Below are 23,304 nucleotides of genomic sequence, written 5' to 3'. Positions count from 1 at the left end.
TGGGTTTTATGGATAAACAAATAGAAAAGAAATATGGAAGAATAATATTATATATGATTACAGCAGCAAGATTATTATATGCACAAAAGTGGAAAATGGAATCAACACCAACAACGGAAGAATGGCTATTGAAATTAATGGACTTAGTAGAGATGGATAAATTGACATGTTTACTTAGAGAAAAATCGACAGATACATTTCTTAAGGAATGGAAGCCTCTCTTAGACTTTTTGTTGAAAGATAAAAATGAAATGATGATAATGGGATTTGACGATTAATTAAGATAGACTATGGAGAACAGTGATTTTGTATGTATTAATGGACAGGTTTGATATATATTATATATTTATTATTTATTTTATTTATTTATTTAAAATATTTATATCCCGCCCTTTTTCTGAGGAACTCAGGGCGGCTTACATTAAAACATTAAAACAGCAATAATTAATAAACATGATATTCAGTTTAAGCAATTTAAAATGGAATTAAATAAACATAGGTTAAAACTAACTACATTGGTTAAAAGCCCGTCTAAATAGAACAGTCTTCACCTGTGCACAAAAATTTGATAATGAGGAAGCCAACCGGACCTCAATAGGGAGAGAGTTCCACAGTCTAGGGGCGGCCACCGAAAAAGCCCTATTCTGTGTCTCTGCAAGATGAACTTGCAGGAAGGAAGGGGTAATAAGTAGAGTCTCGCTGGAGGATCTTAAAGTCCGAGCAGGTTCATAGAGGGAGAGGCGCTCTGACAGATAGCCTGGACCTAAGCCGTATAAGGCTTTATAGGTCAAAACCAGCACCTTGAATTGTGCCCAGAAACAAATGGGCAACCAGTGGAGCTGATACAACAGCGGGGTTGTATGTTCTCTATATCCCGCCCCAGTTAGCATCCTGGCTGCAGCTCTTTGTACCAATTTCAGTTTCCGAGCAGTCTTCAGGGGCAGCCCCACGTAGAGCGCATTACAGTAGTCTAATCGGGATGTAACTAAGGCATGTGTCACCGTGGTCAAGTCTGACTGGTCAAGGAACGGGCGCAGTTGGCGCACCAATCTTAATTGAGCGAAAGCACTCCTAGCCACAGCCGAGACCTGTGCCTCCAGAGTCAGAGCCGAGTCCAGGAGCACTCCCAAACTGCGAACCTGTGATTTCAGGGGGAGTGTAACCCCATCCAGCACAAGTTGAATCCCTATTCCCTGCTCCGCCTTCCGACTGACGAGGAGCACCTTTGTCTTGTCAGGATTTAATTTCAGCTTGTTCGCTCCCATCCAGTCCATCACTGATACCAGGCATCGGTTGAGAACCTGGACGGCTTCCTTGGTTTCATCAGGTGGAAAGGAGAGATAGAGTTGGGTGTCATCTGCATATTGGTGGCACCGAACCCCAAAACTCCGGATAACCTCTCCCAGCGGTTTCATGTAGATATTAAATAACATGGGGGACAAACCTGAACCCTGTGGGACCCCATAGGTCAATGGCCAGGTGGTCGAACAGGAGTCCCCCATAACCACCTTCTGGGTTCGTTCCTCCAGGAAGGACCGGAGCCACCATATTACCGTGCCTCCAAGTCCCATCCCAGCGAGGCGGCCCAGAAGGATACCATGGTCGATGGTATCGAAAGCAGCTGAGAGATCCAGTAAAACCAACAGGGACACACTCCCCCTGTCCAGCTCTCTGCGAAGGTCATCCACCAAGGCGACCAAGGCCGTCTCAGTTCCACAACCTGGCCTGAAACCAGACTGAGCTGGATCGGAAGTCAAATTTTTTATTTTTATTTTTATTCTTATTGTGTTATGTTTTTTTTATTTTGTTTTGTTTGTTGTGTGAAAATTTGAATAAAAATTATTGTAAAAAAAAAGAGGCTAAAATGATGAAACTGAGGTTAGCATACTTTGGACACATAATGAGAAGATATGATTCATTAGAAAAGATAATAATGCTGGGAAAAACAGAAGGGAGTAGAAAAAGAGGAAGGCCAAACAAGAGATGGATTGATTCCATAAAGGAAGCCACAGAGCTGAACTTACAAGATCTGAACAGGGTGGTTCATGACAGATGCTCTTGGAGGTCACTGATTCATAGGGTCGCCATAAGTCGTAGTCGACTTGGAGGCACATAACAACAACAAGCAGTCATAGCTTCTCCCGAAGAATCCTAGGAAGTGTAGTTTGTGAAGGGTGCTGAGAGGAGACTCCTATTCCCCTGATAGAGCTCCAGTGGCCAGAGAGGTTGCTGCTCTGTTTGAAGCTCTGTGAGGGGAAGAGGGCATATCCTAGCAATTCTCAGCACCCTTCACTAACTACACTTTCCAGGATTCTTCAGGAGAAGCCATGACTGTCTAAAATGAAATAAAGGTTGGGTGTGGTTGTGGCAAGGGACAGCTTTGGTTTAAATTTGGATGAGAGGCTACATGTGCCTGCTGTAGAATAAAAAGGTGGGGGAAACCCTGAAAAAGAATGATACTGTTCACAATGTTTTCCTTTTGGAAAGGAAAAGGGAGATGCCCAGTGCCCAGTGCCCACCCATCCAATCTCCTCCCCTTCCCCCTTCTTCCCCCTTCCTCCTCCTCCCCTCCCTGCCCCTCCCCCAGGTCAGTTTCACCTATCCTAAGCATGATTGCACAGGAGTAAATCCCACTGGATGCAAAAAGCATGCAAATTATCAGTCCATTCTTAGCAAACTTGCACAGGATCCCATTTATTACCTCCCGGATTAAAAAGCAAAGAAATTCATTAACAGGCAGAAACCCTTGCAGTTTAAGAACATACCTATAGCCAAAAGATATTTCTATCAAACTTTAAAATGCAGAGAAATTGGGCTATAGTGAATGCATGGGGGAGCAGGAGATCTGACCTCCTCTCTGAGATATTGTACTGTCCTACAGATTTGTAAAAAAATGCAAACACAATTTGGGTTGGTCTTTCATAGTCCAATCCACTTTCTGGGTAGCTTGGAAGAATTTGGTAACATGTGCCTATGAGCATATGGTGAGTGGTGGCAACACCTGCAATCAGTCCAAAGGACAGAAACAAGACATGTGCTGTGCTGATCTTGTTTTAACAGGAAGGAGGCAACAATATTAAAACAGTTGATATAGTTCAGATAGTCACTTTTAATATGTTTGATTTACTTTGCAATTTTAGTGAAGTTTCCTACAGTAAATCATTTTCTTTTGCTTCTGTTTCTGTCAATATGCGAAGTACAGCAACACTTTGCAACACTAAAAACAAGCTCCAAAAATGTGGAATAATAATAATAATAATAATAATAATAAACTTTATTTCTACCCCGCCCTTTTTCCAATAGGACTCAGACCGGCTGACAAGTAAAAACAACACCAATTAAAACATACAAAGTATACTATTAAAAAAGAATTAAACTATGAGAAAAATTAAAACCATAAAAAATAGGTTAAAAACAGCAGACAATTTAAAATAATAAAATAATATAATGTAGTCACCAAACCTATGACACTTAATCCTGGTCGTTCTCTATCCCAAATGCCCGTTGAAATAAAACAGTCTTTACTTGTCGCCGGAAAGACGGCAAGGAGGGAGCTGATCGTACCTCACTCTCAAGGGAGTTCCACAGCCTAGGGGCAGCCACCGAAAAGGCCCTATCTCGTGTCTGCATCATATGTGGTTGCGAAGGTGTGGGGAACACAAGAAGGGCCTCACCTGAAGATCTCAAATCCTGGACAGGTTCATGTAGGGAGATACGATCTGTCAAATAGCCTGGACCTGAGCCGTATAGGGCTTTGTAGGTCAAAACCAGCACTTTGAATTGTGACCGGAAACAAATTGGCAGCCAGTGGAGCTGTTGTAACAGGGGAGTTGTATGGTCCCTGTAACCAGCCCCGGTTAGCACTCTGGCTGCAGCTCTTTGTACCAATTTAAGTTTCCAAACAGTCTTCAAAGGCAGCCGCACGTACAGCGCGTTACAGTAGTCTAAGCGGGATGTAACCAAGGCATGCATCACCCTAGTCATGGCACTGTTCTGCAGAATAGTTTCCAATGGACATGAGGAGTGTCTCAGTTTGCACAAGATAAAACAGTGGGAAGTGAAATATATTCTAGCAAAATTCTAAGTCTGCTCTATGTTTTTAATTGACCATGTCCACCTTTCCTGAAGTGGAATAGTTTAAGCATAGCAGGCTAAAAACATGTATCTTGGGCAAGCCAAGTTTGTTTTTTCCAACAGCTAGAGTTATTGGTTAAGTAGCAACATATTGTAATCAGTCTGATTTTACATCAAACTGCAGTTTCAGATTCAGTGCAACCAAATAGAGCATAATGTCTTGTTTGAAACACAAAAGGCTGTCTTCACCATCATATGATATTGACCAATAAAAAGGCTTTGAAATGAAAATAAATTTGACAGATTTCTAGGATGCATATTGAGAGAAATATAATTTTCTAGGTTAGATTCTCTGTAGAAATGGTAGTAACATAAAAGAAGCAAAGTAAGATAAACACCAACAAACATTTAAAAATGTAATTGTCCATCTTTGAAGATGGCAGGTATTGCCACCACTCACCATATGCTCAGAGGCACATGTTCCCAAATTATTCCAAGCTACACAGGAAGTGGATTGAACTGTGAAAGACCAAGGCAAATTGTGCTTGCAATTTTACAAGTTTGTAGGGCAGTACAATATCTCAGAGAGGAGGTCAGGTCTCCTGCTTGCCTGGTGCATTCACTATAGCTGCGTAATTTCCCTGCTTTTTAAAGTTGGATAGAAATATCTGTTGGCTATAGATATGTTCTTAAACCGCAAGGTTTTTTGCCTGTTATTGAATTAAATATTTATTCTGAGTTGTTTGCAAGGTTATATGACATCACATCAAGCAGTTGTGATCAAAGTATGTGATCATACTTTCCCTATCACGTTCATAGCTGCAAAAAGTCCTATATTTTCCCCGGAAGCCAGTTTGAAATCCATTTTAATTGTGCAATTTGAATTTTCCAATAGTTGTAAAATAAAAACCATGCTAAACCATCACACAAATTGCTCTGAGTTACATTATTTTCTTAATAGCAGGGGAGATAGTATATCACAACTGCTGCAGCTGATTTGTTTCATCCACACCCCATCATTTTATCATCCTTCTAGCTTGATTTAAAATGGAGGAAATTATTGTAGGTATGCAACAGTATTATGGTTTGTGCCCTACATACTGTTCCTTAACACCCATCTGCAGTGATCAGCAATGTGGATTGATATAGTGCAGGCAAAGCTTACAGTTCCTTAAGATCTTCATTGGAAGCCTTTCTGCAGATTTCCCCCACCTAGTGAGTTAAGGCTGGTGGTTACCAAGGAAAGGGCCTTTTTGGTGGTGGCACTCCAGATATGAAATACTGTCCTCAGAGAGACCTGCCAGGTGCCTACATCATGATATTTTCACCACCAGGTGGAGAGAAAACTTCTGTACGCCCTCAGGCCTCCTAATAACTGTAGCCTTAGGGCATTTTAGCTCCTTGAATTATTATTTTTTCTCCTTGGCTAGGTTTTAGTGCTATTTTTATTGGTTTGAATGTTATGTTGCTTCATGATGGTTTTATGATGGCTTTATGTTGCTTTCTGTGCTGGTTTGTTTTTGTTATGTTTTGTATTTCTTGTATTGATTATTTGCACCTACATTTTACTGTTTTCAATTGTAAACTGCCCAGAGAACATAGCTGATGGGACAGTATATAAATGCAGTGAATGAATGAACTAATAAATATATTACCCACTACTAAATAATCAAACCTGATAATCCATGTATTTGGAAGCACCGTAAGAGTCAGCTAATGTCATGAGAGGCCTGATTGTCCAGGATGAATGCTGGTTAGCCGTCTGTAAAATCATGGAATCATAGAATAGTAGAGTTGGAAGGGGCCTATATGGCCATTGAGTCCAATCCCCTGCTCAGTGCAGGAATCCAAGTTAAAGCATACCCAACAGGTGGCTGTCCAGCTGCCTCTTCAGTACCTCCAGTGTTGGAGACCCCGCCACCTCCCTGGGTAATTGGTTCCTTTGTCATACTGCTCTAACAGTTAGGAAGATTTTCCTGATGTTCAGCTGAAATCTGACTTCCTATAACTTGAGTCCATTATTGTGGCCTTCACTCTGGGTTGATTGAGAAGAGATCCTCACCCTCCTCTCTGTGACAACCTTTCAAGTATTTAAAGAGTGTTATCATATCTCCCCTCAGTCTTCTCAAGGCTAAACATGCCTAGTTCTCTCAGTCTCTCCTCATAGTGTTTTGTTTCCAGTCCCCTCATCATCCTTGTTGCCATCCTCTGAATCTGTTCCAGTTTTTCTGTATCCTCTTTCAAGTGTCATGTCCAAAATTGGATGCAGTACTCAAGATGAGGCCTAATCAGTGCTGAATATAGGTCAACTAATACTTCACACGATTTGGAAACTATACTTCTGTTAATGCAGCCTAAAATAGCATTTGCCTTTTTTGCTGTCACATCACACTGTTGGCTCATATGCAGCTTGTGATCAACAATTCCAAGATTCTTCTCACATGTAGTATTGCTGAGTCTAATATCCCCCATTTTATAACTGTGTGTTTGGTTTCTTTTTCCCAGACATAGAACTTTGCAGTTATCATTCTGTTGTTTTCAGCCCAGTGCTCCAGCCTATCAAAATCACTTTGAATTTTGTTTGTGTTCCAGAGTATTTGCTATTCCCCCCAATTTGTGTAATCTGCAAATTTGATAAGTATTCCCTGCACCTCCTCATCCAAGTCATTAATAAAGATGTTGAAGAGCAGTGGGTCCAGGATCGAGCCCTGCGATACCCCACTCGTTACCTCCCTCCATTTTGAGAAGGAACCATTCATAAGCACTCTTTGAGTACATTCTATAGCCAACTCAGGATCCCCATGATAGTTGTTCCATCCAGCCGACATTTAGCTAGCTTGCTTATCAGAATATCATAAATATTACTACCTCATTAAGGTGCATAAAAATGAAAGTTGGTCCTATGAATTTTGCATGTTGCAGAGCTTTAAAGTCACTGATTGATTGCCTCATAGTATGTAATTTTGCCAGATACAATAGTGCTATGTAGCAAAATTATTTAGATTTTGGGTTGACCATACACAGCATTCATTTCTGCTGCTGTACTTAGAAATGGAGAACATTTTTTCAACCTAATTATAGCAGTCACTGTGGTAAATGCACTGAATAAGTGGGGGTCCAATAGAGACCTGCTATTGTATATTATTTCCAATATTACCAATATCACAGAGGGAGCAGAATGGTCACACATACACCCTCTTAATTCCTAAGGCAGCCATGTTATGGGAAAGCAGCCATTGCTTGGGCTACCAGCAAGCTCAGTCAGTGTTCCCTATCCAGGTTGGGCTTGTCAGGGTCAGGAACAGACCCTACACCCTTTTTGAGAATTGTAGTGCTGGTCTCTGAATAAAGATTGCAGGACAGTGTGGCACTGCTGGAAAAACGTCCCAGGCTAGGGAGCCACCATGCCTATGGGGGTCAACTGCCCTTTAGAAAGATTCTAACTTCTAAGCGGATGGGAAAGCTCATGTTTGGAAGGACAGCAGGGAATCGGAAGCAAGAGGCCTGCCTTTCCTTTCCATCACAGACCAGTGTAGCAGCATCACCTGTGAACACTGTTGCAGTCTGCCACAGTGCCATAGCTTAGTGCTTAGAAGTTGCTGTACACACATTCAGGGACAGCCAAATTTTGAACAAAATATAAAGTCTGCTGAAATTTGCTCTTCATTCATGGTCAAACAGATGCCTTGCTCCTTATACTTTTTCTCATCACTTCTGCACATACATTTAACTATTAAATCTGTTGCCTTATCTACGTCCTAGCAGTTCCCTCATGGTGATTTTTCTTCTCTTGCTGTAATGACAAGCTGCAATTACTGGGTAACCACACCTTATTGCATACATATGCTGGAGGGGCTTCTGGCTTAGAGAGGGGAAAGGTACCATTAATATGTAATAGAGAGGAATCGTATATAGTACTGGTGCCCTCCATATAGTTTGGACTACAGTTCCCACCAGCCCCAGCCAACGTGGCCAATGACAGCAGTTGTAGTCCAGCAATAGCTGTAGAGCACCAGGCATACTGTAACTGTTGTTTTCGGTGGTATCTGAAATTTGCAAGGGGACCATGGAGGCTATGGGAGGAACTGAGAGAAAAAGGAAACAGAAGCACTTTGGCTGAAGGAGGTGGGGCAGGGAGAGGAGGATGGATGTGGAAACTATGGAAAGTGTTACTGGAACAGCTTGTACAGAAGTTGTGGTGGGACTGAGGGTTTATGGGAAAAGCTACAGCAAGAGAAGAGGCTGATTTGGTTCTTGCAAGTGGAGAAGCAAATGTCTGGGAAGGAACAGAATGTGTATATTGTTTGGCTCTTAGCCATATGGAAATTGCAGCAAGAGGCTCTTAGCCTTAGGAACTTTAGCCAATCCTGTTATAGATTTTTAGTAGTGAAAGATTTGTTGTGCTTAAACTTCCAGAGACGCCTTCACTGGCAAATATCTTTGGCAAATACCTCTGAGGGATATTATCGTAATGGAAAGGAAATATTTCATACTCAACTTGAATTATTTTCTTGGTGGCACTGGCCACAATATGAGTAAAGGGGGAAAACTTCAAGCCTGAAGATGTTGAAAGCACAAACAGAAATTGACTGGGGTGGGGGGAGACCCATTGATTACTGGGCAGCTACAATCACTTAGGTATTTCTCTGCATTTACTGAACAGCCCATGACAGCCTGCCCTGTAAACATGCTAATGAACAAATGTAAATCTTTGAGTGTACAGTATCCTACAGAGGGACAACCAGCAATTCAAGGATGTAGATGCAAGCAGAATAGGAGGGCAACCTCTTGAAACCAGAAGGTATGCAACATACCAGTGTAATAAACTGGCATCAAAATGTCACCTAGATACACCAAAGCAAATGAAAATATTGCACACCATAAACTGATATCACATAATTATATATAAGCACTAATTAGTGACATGACAAATGACCACAACTTTTTCATTTGCCATGCTACTAATTAGTGTTTATGTTGAAGTTGTTATACCACTTTACCATATGCAAGTATCCATAATGTTTTGATGTTGCGTTACTGCAGGGTTATGTCAACTACATTCTCATGATCCGTTTTTAAGACGTTGTCTTTCTGGTTCCCTTTGTTTCTGTCCTCTCTATGCCTGAGTTTTCCTTTCTTAACTGTTTGTTTCAGTGCAATTCACCTTTTCTTCCTATTACCTTATTCAATGAATCTTGAGTGCGCTCATTTATTAGGTACAGTTGATGGGCTTTGTCTTTTGGGACTGGTTGTGCAAGCCAGACCATTCAAATGCCGTTATCAATAGGACTTTCATGTTCATATTGGCAAATATTCCTTTGTACCTGTAATTGTGCATCTCCTTACTTACAATCACAATCATGAAAATACTTCTGCTAGAAATGCATATTGCTATTTTTTCCACAGATTGTGGGGAACTGTTGATTGGAATATGGTAGGGGGAAGGGTTTTGTGGTGAGATAGAACAACAAATTGTTTTGGTTAATACTGGGCCCCTCCAAACTGGTGTGTTATTGTGGGTACATTCTGTAACATGTTCTTGACACTATAATAGTACATTAGTGGTAGATTTATACTGTTTTAGGTAGTTGTTCTGCGATGCTTCCCCAATGCTTGTCCACATTTTTCTGTCCAGAGGAGGCTATAGCACAATAAAAGCAAGACAAAAATAAACATGTGTGGTATAAAATTGTTACAGGATTTCAGCAGGATCACATCCACACCATACAGTTAGAGGACATTGCTTCCCCCAAAAAATCCTGGGAACTGTATTTACCTGTCATAAAGCTACAATTCCCAGCACCCTTAAACTACAGTTCCCAGGATCCTTTGGGGGAAGCCATCTGCTTTAAAAGTGCTTTAATCCTATGGGGAGGATGTGATCAAAATTACAGGATATGATGTGACTGGAAATGAAGCAGTATGACTGTTCCAGAACTGCTGCAGGCACAACCAGTATTGAAAGTGGGATAATATATGGCTGCCTCAACAGCATCATGAACACAAATAATCATGATTGCACAATAAGAAAGATGCCTGGAGGGGGCCAAGATATACCCGTTTCAGAGTATCTCTGATTTTCTGCAAGGCCTCTCTTTGAGGGCGTATAGAATGCAAATCTTGTATTGTTGCAGAGACTTTACCATTGCTTTCTTGTTTCCTTTCAGTTGGCCCTCACATAGGCCGATACTGTGGGCAGAATACACCAGGCCGTGTCCGTTCCTCAACCGGCATTCTTTCCATGGTTTTCTATACCGACAGTGCAATAGCAAAAGAAGGATTCTCTGCAAACTACACTGTCTTGCAAAACAGTGTATCAGAAGGTCAGTGTTTATCCATCCTGCAGAGCTGTGCGCTGAGTACTCTGTCATGGGTGCTGCATGAAATATTTAAAGAAGTGTTAGATAAATAAGGACCCTCCTTTTGTACATGTGTCTGTTTTTAAAGCAACTACCCTTTGGTTATCAATGGCAGGAGAAGTCATTTCTGCTCAGATTTGTTTCTCTAAAGAAAGTAACAAGGTTGTACAAGAATTTCCCCCATTCCTATAGAAATTGAGAGCAGTAGATCTAACCAAAATTCAGACCAAGTTCTCCAAATTCTTGTAATACCTCCACAGTTGTGTAATATGCAATTTTATGTTGGGTTTTTTCCTTACCACGTTATCGGCAGATCAGGAAAATCAAAATTAAATTGGAGGGAGTGCAGTCTGATGAGGACAATATTGTGTAGACAACACAAAAAACACGCACACATGGGATGCATCAAATCTACTTTAAATGGCTGTGTGCCCACAACCACAATACAAAACCACAATCTACTGTACACAGTCTTTCCTCTAAGTGCATTGTAGCCTATACTTGGCATCTCATTCCTGCAAAGGGAAAAATAAAATCTGAGGATCAAATTCCATTTGTAACTGAGAAGGAAATGCTACTGGGAGTGCGGGGAGTCACTCCAGTACCTGGCAATTTATCACCCAAGGAAATGCTTCTTCAATTGCCTTGGTGACACCTCACACGGAGCCAGTGTGATCTAGCAGTTCGTGTGTCAGACTAGGATCTGGTAGGCCAGAGTTCAAATCCTGACTCAGTCATGAAGCTCACTGGGTGACCTCAGGTCAGTCACTGTCTCTCAGCCTAACCTACCTCACAGCTTTGTTGTAAGGATAAAATGGGGAGGGGGAGAAGCACACTAAGGTCCTTGAAGGAAAGGTGGGATATAAACATAATTATAAACTAGGCAGGAACTCTCAGCTCCTGTCTCCATGGCAGGATTGCAGCAGCCAGGTATTTAATATGTCATCTTCAGAGCATCTCATAATCCCTATGATCAAAGTAGCAGCCCATATCTACACAAATTCAAATATGGGAAATACTGTAATTCAACATTTCAAATGGAGATCCCGCAGTATACAGAAGTCTGATTCATTTCTGAATGCCTCTTAACAACCAGTTGTAATTTTTCTGTTTGACTTTATAGAATTGTTTCCCTCATAGAGAAAATGCTGATTGGCCAGATCTCATTTGGCAGCCTGTTTTTTAAACTTTCAGATAGAATTAAAGATGTAGGGAGTATGTTAACCATATCCATGTCACATCACAGCTGCTTTTTGATTTTTAAACATTTTATAGCACTTCTCTTGTTTAGAGAAGAGCTTTGCGGATACCATGGACTGCAAAAAAGACAAATAATTGGATGTTAGAACAAATCAAACCAGAACTAGCACTAGAAGCTAAAATGATGAAACTGAGGTTATCATAGTTTGGACACATAATGAGAAGACATGATTCATTAGAAAAGATAATAATGCTTGGAAAAACAGAAGGGAGTAGAAAAAGAGGAAGGCCAAATAAGAGATGGATTGATTCCATAAAGGAAGCCACAGACCTGGACTTACAAGATCTGAACAGGGTGGTTTATAACAGATGCTATTGAAGGTCGCTGATTCATAGGGTTGCCATAAATCGTAGTCTGCTTGGAGGCACATAACAATAGCACTTCTCTTGTTAACATTTATTGCTAGTTTTAGATTTAATAAACCTTTTTGTCTGAATGTAATGCTTGTCATAGGGACTAGCCTGTTTTTATCTCCCATGTAGAGGGAGTATGTGAAGACTAGATTGACAGATATTAAAGCTGAAAATTATAAGTAAAACTGGTAGAACAATACTGCATAGAGAGTGTATAGAGCCAACATGGTAGAAATCTGCATTTTGACAAGGAGACCCGATTCAAATTCATGGTTAAGCACTAAGCTTGCCGAGTTGCCTTTGGCCAGACACCATATATCTGAGCTTCATTTGCCCGATAGGGTTGTTGTGAGGATTAAATGGGTGAGCAGCATGTACGTTTCCTAAAGGAAAGGGGGATTAAAAAAATAGATCACCAGGCCATTTAGTCCTGTATCCTCTCTCCCAGAGAGGTCATGCATCTTTTTCTTCCAATGGAAATTGCACATTCTCGGCTAAAATGAGTGCATACATTGGTTGTCTCAAATGCTGTCAGCATTTCAGAAGTCACAAAATGTTGTAATGTTAGAATGATCTGGCATAAGGCTGTGATAACAAATATTAAGAGCTTTCAGAGAAGGCCCCCATATATTTTTATTAATTTTATTTCTGATATTTACACCCTCCCTTTCTATAAATACATGATCAAGATGGCTACAAACATACAATCAAGACAGGTAGTTCTTGCAACTGACTGTGTCAACATTAGGAAGACTTGTGCTTTCTATTTGTTTATATACTTCCTAAAAGTAATGCCAGAACTAGCCCACAATTGCCAGCAGTAGGCCTATTACAGTCTCATTTGAAATTTGCACACCACAATACTTATGCATCCACATTCAGAGCAGGAAAGAGTGAAAGACTGAGCTATTAACTTCAGTGCTGTTTTTGCCATTGCCTTCACTGGGATATGGTGTGGAGCTACTGTTTCTTGTCATAATTGTCTTGAACTTTGTATTGCTAGCAAACATTTTTATTTTCAGATTTCCAATGTGCTGAACCGCTTGGTATGGAATCTGGTGAAATTCATTCTGACCAAATCAGTGCCTCTTCCCAGTATAGCACCAACTGGTCTTCTGAAAGGTCTCGCTTAAACTACCCTGAAAATGGGTGGACACCTGGAGAAGATTCCATCAGGGAATGGATACAGGTATGAAAGACAACCAACCCACATCTATAAAAATTACAATTCTGTTGGAATGTTTCAAAGAAAGCAACAGGGGCAAAGTCTTTTTAAAGGTAAATGCACCAGCATATAAAGGGGGAAAGATTCCCGCATAACACAGAAAGCACTGGGTATGAATATCTTAACACCCTCTATTAAGTGCATACCACAAATAGACTGACTCTCAGAGGTATGGTGTTGAGGGAGAGAAAGAAAAGGTCCAGAAGATTCATTCTTTCTCTTCCTACAGGTTTTTCCCCGCTTCAGTCTTCTGGGCACAAACAACAGTTATTTTGGTTTAGTGGGAAAAGTCAATATTAGTTTAACAGGCACTTGAAGTGAAATGGTCAGCTGACCAGCCTGCACCAACTTTCAGATGAATGGTACTCAAGAGCTGCTTGGTGCCATAGGTAGACAAGTGAGAATTTCACCTCTGTAGGTCCTTGTGTTACACAAAATCAAAATGAAAGATGAGATGATCATATTTTCTGTACATCAGGACGTTAGACTGATAGGTAGAATGCTGGCACAGAAAGCATAAGGAGGCAAAATTTTCAGTTGCCTTTGTAAGCATAAAAAGGAAATTCTGAAATGGAGAAGTATGAAACCCTGAACCCAGGAGAGAAGAGAAAAGGTCCAAGATACTATAAGACAAGTTAAGACTATTTATATGCACATGTTGTGTAGTAATAGTCCCCCATTCCATTTGGCAGCATGATACAGAAAACCTATTCATCTAATGGCTATATGCACATTGCTGTAAGCAGTTATCCGTAGTCATCCACTAGACCATATTTCATGTGTACCTTTTTGAACAAATCAAAATATGTTTCCACTCCTATGCAGAAAATCCAGAGTTAAGATGCCGAGATGAAAACTACATTTTGGCCACAATTCAGGGCATATCTGCATGGGTTAGTATGTGAATTTTCTGAATGTTTCACACACACAAAGAGCAGCTCCTTTTGCACAATGTCACAAGCTGTTTCTGAATGCACTTATGACCCTTCCTCATATTAATAGTTAGTTGCAGGACAGCTGTAGTTCAAAAATATGCATACATAGATTTTCCACACACGGAGAATGGGAATTGGTGTATTTCTTCTTGGGGTGGGGGGAGAATACATTTGCAAGAGTTAGTGTCTCCTCTTCATACACACACACACCCCACATCTTCAAAACAGCTCATTATTTTGAGATTTTTTGAAATATAAAGTGGTATACAAATTAAATACATATGTTGTTTCATGTTTGATAAAGCCAGGCCCGCAGTGTCTTCATCGTTTATGGCTATGTTAAAAAGCATATGTGTGGATTGTTAGAGAATTCAACCAAATTAATGCTGCTGGATTGTTGGGGTTTTTTTAAAGAGTCTCATAAGAATCTCAAAGACTCCGGTATAATAAATATCAGAACATTTCCCCCTCTGCAGTTTAATTAGAATCTTTACTTTCTTCTTTAATTGTGACCTAAATGCAGTCGGTGACAGCAGGAGCCAGGAGAGAAATGTTAACATTTGTTAGGGTAATAATGCAGTATTGAAAGCTTCCAGTAGTTCAAATAACTAGGGTGTTCTTTGTGCTTTTATTGTTTTCCATAGGAAATATCTAGCTGACATAAAGAATAATGCAGCATTAGCCATCAATAAGAACGTTTGCATCAATGTTTCCTCTGAGGTTTGCTGTCTGCAAGAAAGCTTAAAAACATGTTGAGCGGTAATCAGCCAGGGGAAGAAAGGCAGGGGAAATCTTTCATTCCTGATCCTTTGGTACACAATGGGACTCTCAGGTGTCCAGCTTATGAGGCCTCAGCACATCCTGAGCTGCTGAAAACCAGTTAATTGTAAATGATAAACTTAATCACACGTCACGGTGGCAAACAGAAATCAGTTGATTTTAACTCCCAAGAAATAAGTAGTAGGGAAATTAAGCAAACTTTGACTATAAATCAAAAGATACTGACATTAATTACTGCCATTTATCTTCACAGAAGGGTAGCAAACATTAAAATTGCATTCCATATTTTTGTTCCCTCTTTTTTTAAAAAAAGAAACCCCAATTTCATATTCACTTCTGCACAATCTAGGAGGGGGTTTGTTAATTCCCCCACCCCCTGTAATTTGCATTAAGCAAGCATTTAGATAAAATCAAAAGGTTCAAATGCCTCAAAAAAACAACAAATGGCAGCAAGAAAGTTAGAAGAATTTAAAAAATCAATCTCAAGAAGAGACGATTAGGGCAGCAAATATGTAAAAGGTCACTACAAAATGAGCAGAAATATATTTTAAGAGTAGCCTCATCATGAGGAAGAGTAAGCCCAGCACCCCAGGCAGCAGATTAAGGGAGTGTAATATTGAGGAGGGATTCTTGAAATCTGCAGTAAATTCTGGCATATCCTCTCTTTGTATTACCATACTCAGTCATGTTATAGCCTGATGTGACAGGTTGAGGGGGAAGGGGCACATTGAAGCACCTAGGGTCCATCCCATATTCCACAAACTCCAAGCACTCATTGCCTTCTGCCAGTGCTCTTTTACTGAGCATGCATTACAGCATGGGGTCTTGCCCCTAGAGGTCCTTAGAGGCCCGTGAACTTCACAAGGCCCCACTTGCAGCCCTCAAGCCACCCCAGGAGTTTGTGATTTATGGCCCTCTTTACAGTAGAGAGCTTCTGCAGCTCATCCTAGCAATCCCTATCCATTTACTTGCCTTCTTGTAAGCTGAGGAGAGGCAGCAACCTCTGCCTTTCTTGTGGCCATGCTCCTTCCTCCAAGAGCTCTGCTCAGCTGGCAGCACCTCTCCTCTCCCTCTGCCGGGAGTCCCAGCCAGCAAAGAGAGGAATGGTGCAGGAGCAAGTCTTACTCTCCCTTTCCCTGGGCAGTATCCTCCTCATCCACCTCAGCATGTGTTGCATCCCTCCAGAAAACTCCCAACAAGCCCTTCTAGCTTGCTTTTAAAGGAATTGACCCTTGAGTGAAGCCAGCTGTGTTACTGTGAGGGTTTGGCTGATGAATCCTGCCAAAACTCTCATGCCTCTGCTCAGTTCTAGTGGCTGAATAACAACTTGCACCCACTGACAAGGAAGAAGGCAGAGACAATTCTGCAGCTGCCTGCCTGGGTGACTAACACCTGGGTAATTTAGACTATAGTACCTAGATTAGAATGGTGAGTGAAGAAAATAGACAGAACAGCATCCGAGTCCTGTAAATATTTGATATGACAGCACTACTTACATCAGAAGATAAAAAGAACCTGTTGGATCAGGCCAGTTGCCCATCTTGTCCAGCATTCTGCGCCCTCAATAGCCAACCAGATGCTTGTGGAAAGCTTGCAAGCAGGACCTGGATGCAGCAGCACTCTCCCCTCGTGTAGTTTCCAGCAACTGGTATTCAGAAACATACTCCCTCTGACAGTTGGAGGTAGAACATAGCCATCATGGTTAGTAACCACTGATAGCTTTATCCTCCATGAATTTGTCTAATTATATTTTAAAGCCATCCAAATTGGCAGCCATTGCTGCCTCTTGTGGGAGTAAATTTAATAGTTACCTATGCACTGTGTAAAGAAGTACTTTCTTTTCTCTTCAAACATGTAGTTTCACTGAATTTCCACAAGTTCTTGTGTTATGAGAGAGACAGAGAAAAACTTTTCTCTATCCACTTTCTCCACACCATGCATAATTTTACACACCTCTTTCATGTCTCCTCTTACTCGCCTTTTCTGTAAACTAAAAAGCCCCAAATGTTTCTTATGCAGGCTTCAGATGTGCTTGTACTTCCTTAACTGCTTTGGCAGTGACCTCAACAACAACAAAGGTGATCTATATGCTAATAATATCATTCGCCTGTGCATGCTGCACATGTCAAGAGTGTGTAATGAGATGTGTGTCTAGGAATCTCATTCATATCTGATATTTAAGGATGGGGGAGAAATTTAATTCAGTTCATGTTTAAAGGCAAATCTATCAAATTTGCACTTTCTGAAACGATATCAGAACCAAATCACAGCAATCCTTTGAAATTTTCACTTATCTGAATTTTGTGATGCAGTTCTCCAAACAATATTTAAGAAAATGCATGTATTAGAGTAAAGTGTGCACAGAAATTGATATATTAATGAAAATAACATACAAAATGCATTGTATTTGGGAAAATTAATTGCAAAAATGTGTAAATTAGTCAAAACTATATATAAAAATGCATTTATAAGAAATTTATATTAAACTTCTGATGAATTTTCATAAGGGTTATTTTAAAAATCACAAATTGCTGCAAAAATATGGATAATTGAATTTAAGATTGGAAAATTAGAAACAACTAACCAACACTGACAGATCCTTCCATCCCTGCTGATATCCATATCCGTGTCCATGGATGTCCAAACAGCCTTTCTCCAGTGGCAGTATTGCTCATCTCTAAGATAGTTTCAGGTACAGACAGCCCAGATTGTCTGCATGACTGGTGAAAACAGTGGCTGCAGCATCACTTCTCATAGCTGCAAAAAATAAATGTAAACTTCTAGAAGCAACTAGTGCTGGCTATGGAAGCAGAGAGCAAAGAGCAGAGAAATATACACTGTTAGTTGTGTTCTTGTCACTCTCAAATAGCAAAAAACATGTATACCTATTATCAGAAGGTTGTACTGATCCTTAACATGGCATTGAGGAAAGGGTAGGATGTGGCACAAATAGAGTTTACTTGGCAGAAAGGTCCCTTGTGTTCATTGGCGCTTTCATGCAAATAAGTGTTATTGGATTGCAGCCTGAGTGCCGGTATCAGCATGCCATGCGAGAATGAAAAAGGAAGGCTCAGACCTATTGGGATCCTCCCATGTGTGGGAACTGTTCTGGATATGTACTAGACTGAATCTAGCATGTGTTGCCAAACAGAATAGTGTCAGTGAAAGAAGCTAAAAATATGAAGTATAGCACGTGTGGAGGGGTTACCACATCAAAAAGTCATAAGTAGCCATGTTGGACCATTAGGAAAAAAATACCCAAAAGCCATTTCCATTAGGGGCAAAATCCAAAAGTGACATTATTTCCTCCCTTGACTAAAAGCTGTTTGATTTTTTAAATCTTCTGGTTGTGTTCAGTTCCTTTTCATAGTGAATTTCATTATTATTATGCTTCCCCGCCCCACAAACAACCCTGTAATTTAATCAAGAGTAAGGAGCTACAGTTGAAGTGAAGGTCTGGGTGCCCCTCATTAACATATCCTTTCATGAGGAAAATAGTGTAATGTTTCCATTTCAGTTATCTAAACAACAAACATGTTAATAGGTATCAATTACCAACAAAATTTTAGTTCTCAAAACTAGTAAGAATGCCAACTTAAGGGTTCCACATCTGTTTTTAGTAATATCTGTTCCTGTCTGTGGTATTTAAAATCTAAGGAACTCCTGTTATTGTACAATTGGGAATCCTAAGGGAGTAAAATGTTAATCAAATCCAGAACATGCAAGGGTTTTATGATTGCACTTTCAGTACATTCCTTTTAAACGGATGACAGATTTTTGCCCTGGCAGCAGTAATTGTATTTTTACAGAGTACATTTAGCATCCACAGTTAGGACCAACAGTTACGTTTAAGCACACATAAAGCCACTGCATTTAAATAACTTCATATCATGGCTTAGAAGCGACCCTCAAGCAAAGCCTGTGTGTTTGTAAACACAAGTAGCGCCTTACATCTCTTGAGTTTTGGATTGTCGTGTGTTGCCTTCTTTAGTAAATCCCAGCCAGAAGTCTTCCCTAGCCCTCTGTTACTGTGAACAAGAAGGGACAGAGTCTGGAAAAAGATTAACATAAAACCAGTACATTTATAGTGAGTGTACATATGCAAGGAAATTTAACAAATTCTGAGTCCTTGGGTTATATCTAACTTAAGTCATGTTCAAAGTAAACCCACTGAAATCAATACACTTGACTAACTTGTCCATTGATTTCAGTAGGTCTATCCTATGTCTTAGTTAAATTCAGACCATGCTGAATAAAATCCACTCAAGAGTGCAGAAGACTTAGTTCCATTGTCAAATTCTTATGGGTGTATGAAATCAGTATTGTTTTTTGTTGTTCCTACTAAAAATGTCCATTCTAATCACTCTTCTGTGCACGGTGTATTCAAAGCACCACATCTTTCAGATTTGTACCCTGGGAATTGCCATATAATTACAGACTAGAGAGTTTGATTATAGCCCACTCTAAAAATATATTTCTTCCAGGGCAGCTTGCACAAGGTTCAACAAAAACCATAAGCTTTTTAAAATACAATAAAATAACTGTTTAATCGGAAGCAAACACAAGTTTTCCTCATATAACAAATCTGAATACTCCCTGTAGATACTGGATTAAAGAAGTGAGGAAAGAGGCTTACTTTGTTATTATTTGTTTCAAATATTTCTAAGCCACTTTCCAAAACTATAGCTTTCCTTATGCTACTTACATTAACTGCAGCAACTATACCATTTTATCATGTTGTTGTTATGTGCCTTCAAGTCGATTACAACTTATGGCGACCCTATGAATCAGTGACCTCCAAGAGCATCTGTCATGAACCACGCTGTTCAGATCTTGTAAGTTTAGGTCTGTGGCTTCTTTTATGGAATCAATCCATCTCTTGTTTGGCCTTCCTCTTTTTCTACTCCCTTCTGTTTTTCCCAGCGTTATTGTCTTTTCTAGTGAATCATGTCTTCTCATGATATGTCCAAAGTATGATAACCTCAGTTTCATCATTTCAGCTTCTAGTGACAGTTCTGGTTTAATTTGTTCTAACACCCAATTATTTTTCTTTTTTTGCAGTCCATGGTATGTGCAAAGCTCTCCTCCAACACCACATTTCAAATGAGTTGATTTTTCTCTCATCCGCTTTTTTCATTGTCCAACTTTCACATCCATACATAGAGAGCGGGACTACCATGGTCTGAATGATCCTGACTTTAGTGTTCAGTAACACATCTTTACATTTGAGGACCTTTTCTATTCTCTCATAGCTGCCCTCTCCAGTCCTAGCCTTCTGATTTCTAGAGTATTGTCTCCATTTGTTTAATGGCTGTGCTGAGGTATTGATAATCCTTGACAAGTTCAATGTCCTCATTGTCAACTTTAAAGTTACAGAAATCTTCTGTTGTCATTACTTTAGTCTTTCTGATGTTCAGCTGCAGTCCTGCTTTTGCGCTTTCCTCTTTAACTTTCATCAGCATTTGTTTCAAATCACTACTGGTTTCTGCTAGTAATATAGTATCATCTGCATATCTTAAATTATTGGTATTTCTCCCTCTAATTTTCATACCTCCTTCATCTTGGTCCAATCCCGCTTTTCGTATGATATGTTCTGCGTATAGATTAAACAAATAGGGTGATAAAATGCATCCCTTTCTCACACCCTTTCTGATTGAGGACCAATCGGTTTCTCCATATTCGGTCCTTACAGTAGCCTCTTGTCCAGAGTATAGGTTGCACATCAGGACAATCAGATGCTGTGGCACCCCCATTTCTTTTAAAGCATTCCATAGTTTTTCATGATCTACACAGTCAAACGCTTTGCTGTAATCTATAAAGCACAGGGTGATTTTCTTCTGATATTCCTTGCTCCGTTCCATTATTCAACATATGGTTGTGATATGATCTCTGGTACCTCTTCTCTTTCTAAATCCAGCTTGGACATCTGGCATTTCTCACTCCGTATATGGCCTTTGTTGTAGAATCTTGAGCATTACTTTATTGCATGGGATATTAAGGCAATAGTTCGATAATTACTGCATTCCCTGGGATCCCCTTTCTTTGGAATTGGGAAGTATATTGAATGCTTCCAGTCTGTGGGGCATTGTTTAGTTTTCCATATTTCTTGACAAATTTTATCACTAACAAACATTAAAATGAACAATTCAATTTATAATAGAGCAATTATAAATAAATACAATACAATACACACAGTGAGAGAGAAAAAACCCTGCAGCAGCATATAAAATGATACCTCCAGTTAAAGGCAGAAATGACTTTTTAAAACTGTTTTAAAAATCAAAACTGATGGAACCAGATATATAGCTTTGAGAAAGGAATTCTAAAAGGTAGGAGCCACCACTGAGAAGGCCTTCTCTCTAGGCACCAGCCTAATTGATCTTAGAGGCAGGTATGTGAGTAGAGCTTCAGAAGCTGATCTGAAAACATGAGCAGATACCTGTGGGTATAGGCCAGGGCAGAGCTTGGAAAAGTTACTTTTTTGAACTACAACTCCCATCAGCCCAATCCAGTGGCCATGCTGGCTGGGGCTGATGGGAGTTGTAGTTCAAAAAAGTAACTTTTCCAAGCTCTGGGCCAGGGATGTATCCAGATGTTTTTGGATTCCAGCTCCCATCACTGGGTATGCTGGCTGGGGCTGATGGATGTTGGAGTCCATCTGGAAAGCACCACATTGGCTCCCCCTGGTGAAGGCAGTCCTCCAAATATCCCGGATGCCAACCATTTAGGTTTTGCACTGAGAATTAGATCTGGACAATATGTCAGCAACCAATGCAGCAACTTGTACAGGATTGATATAATATGATCCAAGCATCTAGCCCCAGCAGTTATTTGAGTAGTTGCATTCTGGAGCATCTGACACTTCTGAGTCATCTTCAAAGGCAGCCCCACATATGGTGCATTACAATAGTCCAGCCTGGATGTAACTACTGTGTCCATAACTGAGGCTAGCCTTGCTTTCCCTTTACAGGGGTGCATTAAACATTGATTTCAGAATACAGTGGATGTAAACTTCCCAAATCCAGGACCAACAGCTGTTGGTGACAGGAGCATCCACTCTGAAAGAATAGGTTGATAGTTCTAACATAATAGAGATTCAGCAGTTAGTCACATGTAGGGATGGGGGAGAAATTTGATTCAGTTCACATTTAAAGCCCAATCTATCAAATTCACACTTTCAGAAACAATATGAGAACCGAAACACAGCCATCCTTTGCAATTTGCACTTATCTGAATTTTGTGATACAGTTCTACAATGAAACAATGTTTACAAAAATGCATATATTGGGGGATATGTGCATAAAATGAATATTTTAGTGGAAATAACATACAAAAATGCATTTTATTAGGATAAATTGCTTGCAACATGTGTACATTAGTCAAAATTGCATACAACATTGTGTTTATTATGAGAAATTGGCACTAAAATGCTGAAAAAGTTCCATGAGGACTTTTTAAAAAACAGATATCCCAAAATGCTACAGCTATGTGCAACTGTATTTAAAACTGAAAAAATGGCAAACTGAGAGAACCAAGATCCTTCCATGCCTTGTCACATGGGAAACTGTTGCATGCTTGGACAGCATATCACAAGCATGCTTCCATCCAGAGCTTGACATCCTCTACCTGTTTCTTTAAGTTATTGCTCCAGAAGTTCATTCTTCTTTTCCAGTGAGACTCAACAATCCTGAGGCAACTGTCTACAAACTCCACAAATAGTGGTTTTTTGCATGTACGTTATCATGAGAGAACTCTTGTCTTCAGTTTGATCTACAGCGGGGATGAGGATCAGCTCCCATTGTCCCTCATCATTGGCTTTCTGGCTGGGGCTGATGGAAGCTGGAGTCTAGCAACAGCTGGAGGGTCACAGGTTCCCCAACCCGTTCTACAGTTGGAAGTAGCAGTGTTGTGAGGTGTGGATTGAGGAGAATGAATGCCTTTTCATGTCTGATCACCACACACACACACACACACACACACACACACACACAATTTTGCAAGAGGAATAGAGCAGTAACAATCACTAGCACATAACTTTTATCTCGTTTAGATATGAGCAGAACATATCAGAGATGGCAAAAATGCTGGGTATCGGAACCTGTATTTTCATTTTCAGGGGGTTGTTATGTTTTGTCAACTTTTGTGTGAACAAAATGTAATATCTATGCAGAGACACAGCTGTGAGAAGCATCAGCAAGCGGGAAGATTTTTGAAAGTGGTGTTAATATTGACACACATGTAGGTCTGGACTGGCTTATCCTCAGGTGCCAAAAACTAATCTAGTCCAAATAAATAGGCCTTACAGTCCTTCTAAAGG

General features: G+C 40.2%; 1 protein-coding gene across 2 annotated transcripts in view; it reads left to right on the top strand.

Annotated features, from left to right (window-relative positions):
- NRP1 (neuropilin 1) overlaps positions 1-23,304 on the top strand; it is a 214,205-nt gene that overhangs the window by 118,108 nt on the left and 72,793 nt on the right. For both annotated transcript variants that reach the window (XM_061587883.1, XM_061587882.1), the window contains exons 5-6: positions 10,242-10,397; positions 13,070-13,236. In XM_061587883.1, coding sequence (XP_061443867.1) covers positions 10,242-10,397; positions 13,070-13,236 — 323 coding nt within the window. The remainder of the gene's footprint in view (positions 1-10,241; positions 10,398-13,069; positions 13,237-23,304) is intronic.

The sequence above is a fragment of the Rhineura floridana genome, chromosome 10 (genome assembly GCF_030035675.1).
Source record: "Rhineura floridana isolate rRhiFlo1 chromosome 10, rRhiFlo1.hap2, whole genome shotgun sequence".
Lineage (NCBI taxonomy): Eukaryota > Metazoa > Chordata > Lepidosauria > Squamata > Rhineuridae > Rhineura > Rhineura floridana.
This window is presented reverse-complemented; position numbering and strand designations above follow the sequence as displayed.